This window comes from Rhizomucor pusillus (assembly GCF_041956525.1).
Source record: "Rhizomucor pusillus strain CBS 183.67 unplaced genomic scaffold VTP01scaffold_1, whole genome shotgun sequence".
Lineage (NCBI taxonomy): Eukaryota > Fungi > Mucoromycota > Mucoromycetes > Mucorales > Lichtheimiaceae > Rhizomucor > Rhizomucor pusillus.
Window position 1 is genome coordinate 1,542,858 of NW_027192143.1, and position 7,332 is coordinate 1,550,189.

General features: G+C 42.9%; 2 protein-coding genes across 2 annotated transcripts; both read right to left on the bottom strand.

The window, feature by feature from the left end:
- Window positions 1-56: 56 nt before the first annotated feature.
- VTP01DRAFT_674 (uncharacterized protein) lies at window positions 57-1,435 on the bottom strand (the record flags this gene model as incomplete). The annotated part of the gene is made up of 3 exons (XM_069385674.1): window positions 57-658; window positions 723-908; window positions 973-1,435. The coding sequence occupies 3 exons, from the start codon at window positions 1,433-1,435 to the stop codon at window positions 57-59; spliced, it is 1,251 nt and encodes a 416-aa protein (XP_069245094.1).
- Window positions 1,436-1,930: 495 nt separating this feature from the next.
- VTP01DRAFT_675 (uncharacterized protein) lies at window positions 1,931-6,208 on the bottom strand (the record flags this gene model as incomplete). The annotated part of the gene is made up of 19 exons (XM_069385685.1): window positions 1,931-2,326; window positions 2,382-2,489; window positions 2,550-2,658; window positions 2,715-2,815; window positions 2,878-2,975; window positions 3,034-3,154; window positions 3,214-3,285; window positions 3,344-3,516; window positions 3,576-3,716; window positions 3,780-4,152; window positions 4,211-4,432; window positions 4,501-4,610; window positions 4,669-4,867; window positions 4,933-5,235; window positions 5,291-5,669; window positions 5,732-5,781; window positions 5,834-5,884; window positions 5,938-6,010; window positions 6,069-6,208. 19 exons carry the CDS (start codon window positions 6,206-6,208, stop codon window positions 1,931-1,933), a joined length of 3,219 nt encoding a protein of 1,072 aa, XP_069245095.1.
- Window positions 6,209-7,332: the final 1,124 nt, after the last annotated feature.

Genomic DNA, 7,332 nt, shown 5'->3' on the forward strand with positions numbered 1-7,332 from the left:
GTTGCATGCAAACAAAACATGTGATGTATTGTCAAAATTATACATGAAATGGCAAATCAGAATATGGTACCATCACTTTGGATAACAATGGGAGGACCTGCAGTCTCCGGTCTCAGTTTAGCTGCGATTTCGCGCCCGGCAGTCCACGTCCCACTCTCCAGCACTTGAGCCAATCTCAGTTTTTGGTTGAGCTTCTTTTCTAGCTCTTTATGAATTTTGTCCAAATACACAACTGTGAGTGCTCTCCATTCGACAATCAATGGGTCCTTCCCTTCAAAGGTAGGCAACTTGGTTTCAGAGCCTCCACCGCGCTCAATATGCTCAGGCTTGATTTTGAGAATGCCGTAATCTATTAACAGGCCGCCGTTTCGATATTCCGGCAGGCCTGTCATTTGGTCGACGCCTTCAATCTTTAGGCCGAGTGATATCTCGATCGCTTCAATGAGCGAATAGGTAAGCCACTGCGACAGCTTATGGAATGGAACCAAATTGGCATACTCATTTGTAGCATCCAGGCAATCGCAAGGCCAAACGTCACCAAGCTGTACGCCGTCGATCTCGATGCGTGCAGGCCAAATACCGCCCAGACTCATGACTGCCTTCCACAATTTCTCGATTGGCAGTGCTTTGTCGGCAGCGTTATCCTTGAGCAAGTAATCTGTGGTAGAAAATTATCATTATTAAATGGAAACTCATCAACGTATATCGATCGTGATAATCACCAATTATATTTCCTGGACGGCTGGGCAAACCATTTGAGGGTGGGAAATATTCCTTTTGTTCGCGTAGGACTGTTGCCAGGCGACCAAGCAGCTGCGACCTTCCTTCTAGACCGACCATAGGATTTGATGTCGTAACTTGAAATCCTTGAGCCATACGTTCCACACTTATCTCCTCGAGACCTTGAGCTTAATCGTTTATCAGTGATAACGGCCCAGGGAAGTCTGAGATATAACTTATCACAAAACTTACCATCGACTCTGTCGGTGTCATCACTTGAAAAATACCCTCCAAGGAACATATCAACAGATGCGATAGCCAGTCCTTCCGAGCGACCGACCTTCTTCCCGTAATGGGTCGTGTATTTCCACTCCTGACCAGCTCCAGCGTCCAAAAGCACGGATACAACCACGATATCAACGAGCTTTCGGGCGAATTCGACGTTATCGTTGCGTTGCTGAGCTTTCTGGCGCCATTCACCGAATGTCTCATCAAAATGGCGCAGGCGTGAGTGAGGTGGGATGGAGTTCAGGTCGGAAAATCGACGACGCGTCAATTCGGCAACGTGATCCACGGCCGCTCCGAGCTTGCTTTCATCCACTTCAAAGTAGCAGAGTTGACCGTTTTGTGCTTTCTCGTATACTTGATAGCATCGGTCACGGATCGCACCCAAAGTGCGCAGGTAATCCTGAGGTGGTAAGGTTGAGTAAGTCATGAGAGGAAGAGAATTGTGGGAAATATGCGCCAGGGAGCCGCTTTATGTATTCATGCACATTCAAGAACCGACATGCAAACAGATGACCTGCACCTGCAAGACAACCACAGCAACAACCAAATTATATTGCGAAAGAAGATAGATGCTTATTATTACACCGGAAAAGAATTGTTATCACAGATATGTATCAGGAACTGTCTTGCATTGCTGGTGATGTTTTGTCGATAGCAATGTAGTTTGAGATAAAAATTGAAGGAAACCTTAGGATCAGCAGTAATTATAGCGCATGAGAAGCGCCTACTACGCTTTGTTGCAATGATATATAAACTGATCAACAATATGCAAACGTTCAAAAATTTGAGAAGTGGTGCCCGGATCAAAACGTAGAACACGTAGAACTCGTAGAACTTTAACCTTGTTTATTGAACAACAAAAATAGTGTAAACGGAGACACCAATAACAATTCTGATCGCTTTGGTTTATTATTTGTACAGTCTATTTCTTGAGATGAAACCATTCTGGCTCTACGGCAGTGACGCCTTTGATGTATGTCCTGCTAGATTTGAATAGTTCTGTATATGTCACCATAGCTGGAGGGTCCGAATCGAAAAGAACCGAACTTGGATGGATGTATACGATATCCTCGCTATGCAAAAGTTTGTATGGCACAAATTTCTTCTTTTGCTGACCTTCCGGTGCGTTGCCTTCGGACGGATCTAATCTTATTGCAATGGAATCACAGTAGCCAGTCAGCAATGCCCGCCTCAAAAGCGCAGTTTGTTTGGCCGTAGGCTGGGGCAACTTGAGATCGTTCGTAAGTTGAGTCTGTGGGAATTTTGTTGTGATGATTTTCGTCAGTTGTCCTCGTAGTTTCCGTAATTCAATCATGGGCTATAAGTTGCATGAGTAAAAATAGCAACAGGTCACAAGCGATTTGGTTACTTACTTTGAGCTTCAGGTAGTTATTCTGGCAAAATTCGTCGTTACCATCTTGCTCCTCGTACGCTAAAACAGCAAATACGGAGCACAAAACGTCGCTGTCACCGGATTTAAACTAATGCAAGACAGTTAATCTTTGTGTTTTGACTGCTTACGTCGATCCAATCCCACTTACTGATGATAGTTTCCGATTTACATCCGCTGTAAATAGCTCCCCAACTGACAAAGCAGCCACCATGGCCACCACGTATGCCAGGCAATCGTGCTTCAATGAGGCCATTATCCTAAGGTACAGTTTAGTTATATACCTGGCTCTATTATTCTACTTTGCTGCACTTACATCTTTGAAAGTCGAGGACCCACAGGGAAATATGACATGTCTACACCAAGTTTTGTTATGCTTTTGTTTTTCTTGTCAATGGCTCCCAAATCAATCAATAGCTATAGGGAATTAATTTCGACATACAATCGCTAAAAACAGGTATTTCGCGAATAGAACATACCTTTTCTGCTCTATATAAGCTTTCCTTCGGTGGAGGAGTTGGGAATGGGAAGTTGATGACTTGGACAATATTCATAGCCTTCATGGTCAGCACAACACCTATTGGAATTTATCAAAATTCTATGTCGGCAGAAATTTATTACGCTGTGCATCTCACCATCAAGAGGCATCCTCTGGATTTCTGGCGCTGAAAACTTGGGGAACTCATGATCGTACACTGCAGAAGAAAATAGGCGATAACAGTGACCGGCTTGTGTTCGTCCAGCACGACCAGCACGCTAATAAATATATATTAGACAACATCTCACGCCAATGAATATCTAAGCATATAACTTGCCTGGTCCGCAGATGCTTTGGAAGTCCAATCGATATCAAATGATTGCACACCGCTTTCAATATCATATTTGCGCTTTATGGAAAGGATATCTTAACACAAAGTTGTTGCTTTGAAAAGTTTTCTTACTTACCTCCTTAACTTTACCACAGTCAACCACATAGCGGATTCCAGGAATAGTCAATGAAGTCTCTGCCACGTTCGTCGCTACGACGCAGAGTCGTGCACCTTCCGGTGGAGGTTGGAATACACGCAATTGTGCTTCTGTAGGCAACATGGAGTATAAAGGCAGGACGTGCAAGGGAGCTAATGGATCATGTATCTTAGTCACATAGACCATATTTCTAATCCCAGGACTAAATTACCATTATTGAAATCTTCCAGCTCATCTTCTTGGAAACCTAGCTCTGCAGCTGTCAGTTCATCGTCTTCATCCTCATCCAGATCGAAATCTTCCTCCACTTGATAAGTATCATCAATATCTATATCTTCGTCTTCGAATGCAGCTACGAATACACCCCATTAGAATAAAGAAAAATGCTTCATAAATAGAATATGAATGCATTTACCATCGTCTCCAGCGACTTCTGACTTCTTGCATTCGAGTTCGATCGCTTTTTTCTCAGCTTTACGCTGCTTCTTTGATGCGTTTGGAGGTAATGATGGATATTTCTCACGTAACATTTTGCACAAATGTGTAATTTCGTTTTGGCCAGTCAAGAACACAAGAATACCACCAGTGGGTAATTTCTCATGGATCTTTGACACCTTCTTAAACGCTTCACCCACGTAATCTGCATGTGTGACCTTGTTGAAGTGGATGGACACAGGGTACTGTCGGGCGTCAACGTTGATGACTGGTGGCACACGGGGAAATAGATTTGTGTTTTCCGTAAAGTCGGCAACTCGCAGTGTGGCTGACATGATCACAGCTCGTAAAGGCTATACAGTAAATAAGGCATTTAGTAGCTCATATACTGCTGTTTAATCTTGTAATCACCTTGATGGACTTGTCCTCCTTGCTCATATCGAGTCTGAGCTTTAGCACTCTGCTAAGTACACCAATGAGAATATCCGTGTTGAGATTACGCTCATGGGCTTCGTCAATAATGATGATGGAATATTTGGAGAGCAAAAAGTCTTGAGCTAATTCACGCAGCAAAACACCATCTGTCATGAATTTAATGCGAGTGCTGCTTGAAGTCGTTGCATCGTAACGGATCTAATCATTCATAAACACTTAGCAAAATTGGATCGTCCTGGTTATTTGATTCTTGCGCCAAAATCTACCTGGTAAGAAACCTCTTGGCTACTCAAACCAAGTTCGTGAGAAACACGGTTCGCCATACTGACAGCTGCAACACGGCGTGGTTGCGTGACACCGATCATACCTGGCGTATCTATGTAGGAGTTAGCAGCTAATATTCTAATTATGTTGCTATAAATCTCCATACTAACCACTGTCGGGATGTGACCAACCGGCCTCGTATAAGAACTGGGGCACCTGAGTAGTTTTACCGGAACCAGTCTCACCGCAAATGATGACAACTGTGTTGTTACGAATAGCTTCCATGATAACTTGTTCTTCACCGCATACTGGTAGCTGTGATCTTGCTTCCTGGACTTTTGCCGGCCGGTTTACAGGTACATAGAACGGCTAAATGGAGCAGGTTAAATGGATGTCACAATATATCCAGACGTTAAACTTTCTTTCCTACTGACCTTGATATGATCGTCATGCAAATCACCTTCTGTGCTTGCTTTAAGCAACTTGACTTTAATTTCATCCTCTTCCTCTTGTCGTGGTGCAGGCGCTTCCACATTTTTGGCGGCTTCAACGGCCTGTTCCAAAGCCGTCGGTCCTGAATCAATTGCTTCGGGTTCGACAAGTGTTGCAATGGATTCTCTTGGCTTCTCCTCGCTTTTGTCGCTGTCATATTCAGAATCAGAGCTATCAAAGGAGGTGTCGCTATCCACTCCTTGTCGTTGTTTGAACCGTTTACGCGACGCTTCTGGGATAGTTGACTATCATGATCCTATAAATATTGACTTCTAAAAGTATTTTCATAAGCCGGCTTACTTTCTTCTTTTTACGTTTCCTCTTTGTAAGGGGCAAAGCGGGTCCATTCTCTGACTGTTTCAGTGCACTACCAATAACTGGAGCAGCAGGAGGAGCTGTTGCTGTTGCTGCTAGTTTTGTAGAAGCAGGAGGATTCGTTTCGTCTTTGAGACCGCTGTCAGATTCCGGTACCTTTTCTTCGATAGTATCATTTGTGGATGACTGGTTCAGTGCTTCCTCATCGACTTCGTGTTCTACCAAAAGAGGTACATCGTCGTTTGATATTTTCAGGCCTGCTTTTTCTTCGAGAACCGCTTGTTTTAACTGTTCGCGCATCGTCTGTTTAGATCTACCAATGTTCTTTGACGATTTTAAGAGATCGGAAGACCATGATGATTTGCTATACCAACATAGTGAATATTCCCTCTGCAAGTGAGTACCCCGCCAGCAAGAATGACTTACGAAAGTTGCGCTAGTATCTCCACTCGAGCATCTTTTTTCAGTTTTTTCTCCTAATGCCACGTCAGTATCGTTATTTCGTTCAGTCGTCGCAAGATAACATACGAGATATTTTTCGAACCGTTTCCGCTTTTTTGCTGTCATTTTTACTCCTGGCTTTTGAATTGTCAGCTTTGAGCGTTCATGCTTTAAAGGATTCTTCAACTCACTTGAGGAGTAGGGTAGGTATCTTCTTTTTCTTGTTTTTTCCCGGGAATGATCATGAATGCATTGGTATCTCCACTGGAAAAGGATTGAGTGCCTGATCTTCATTATCTTCATTTATAGTTCACCGCCTGACCTGTCATTTGATGCTGTTACTGGTGACTCGTCATCTTCCTTGATAATACCACCATTGCGTGCATTTGGGTGCGGTTTCTGTGTTGGCTTTCGTGATGAGGCTCTCGCTTTCTCGTTGTATCTTGGCCGAGCTCTTCCCATACTGGCAAACGTCAAAAAGGAACCAGGATGAATTTCATGCAGAGAGACAAAATCTGCAAAAGCCACTGGTTCCTCAAAAGGAAATGCTCAACAGCTTTAGACATCTAGCAAAGGTGCAAACGAAAAATCTTTGTATAGTTTTGTAGTCCCATTTCAGGTACTTTAATTTACTAAACTAATATATATCCACTCATTGATTTAAACATATTATGTCGCTTCAACAATACTGGGTTTTTATCCTAATGCCAGTAGTTGTGGTAATTTTTCAAGGAAAAGACCAAGCGCAGGAGCATCAAGAAAATAGATATTGCAAATGAAGATCGGGCATAATCGGAAGCATATGAAATTGCTGAATAAACGCGATTGTCTTCATATACAAAGACATAACAGTACGTGTATATGGCAATGAAAGCGATTAATCTCTTTGGAAACCTCCAGATGAGGAGCTTGTAGCTCATTCAATGTGTAAATTGCCTTCATCGCAGTGATATCCAGAGATTACACTAGAAATCTGCCTTTCGGCAATGGGTAGAGCGATATGAGCTCATTTTACAAGGGTGATCATCTCATCATCATTGCTAGGAACATTCAAGCTTTGGCACATGACCAAAAGGTTTCAGGAAGCATGGTAAGGTTATACAAGGTTACAAGGTTACTGGAAATGTAACGTTAGTGCTCCATTTCATAGACCAAATATGTAATGTATGTATGCACTCCTAAAAAAAATGACAAGTATCATATACATGTAAATGTCAGCTATGCATTCTTTTCCTGCCTGGCATCCTTTGCTATTGAGAAAAGGCGCCGGTTCTATTTATGGTTCTGCACTCATTAATGACTTGACAGTGATCATCAAAAGTGAGTTTATATATACATTCCATTGTCTATGACCCTACGATATGTCACAGCAACACCACTGGAAAAAAGGAGCTGATTGCACAGAAAAATCGTATGATTTTTATATAAGAATTTGGAAGAGTTTCTACCCTGAGGGTAAGTCCCTGTTCCTTGTGGCACACGAGAGTTGAGTTCAGCTGAACTGGTTCCCACCCGATCCACCGCAACTCGGAGGTCGCGTGCTCAATTGTCACCGTTTCATAGCATTCTCCCATCTTTGGATACTC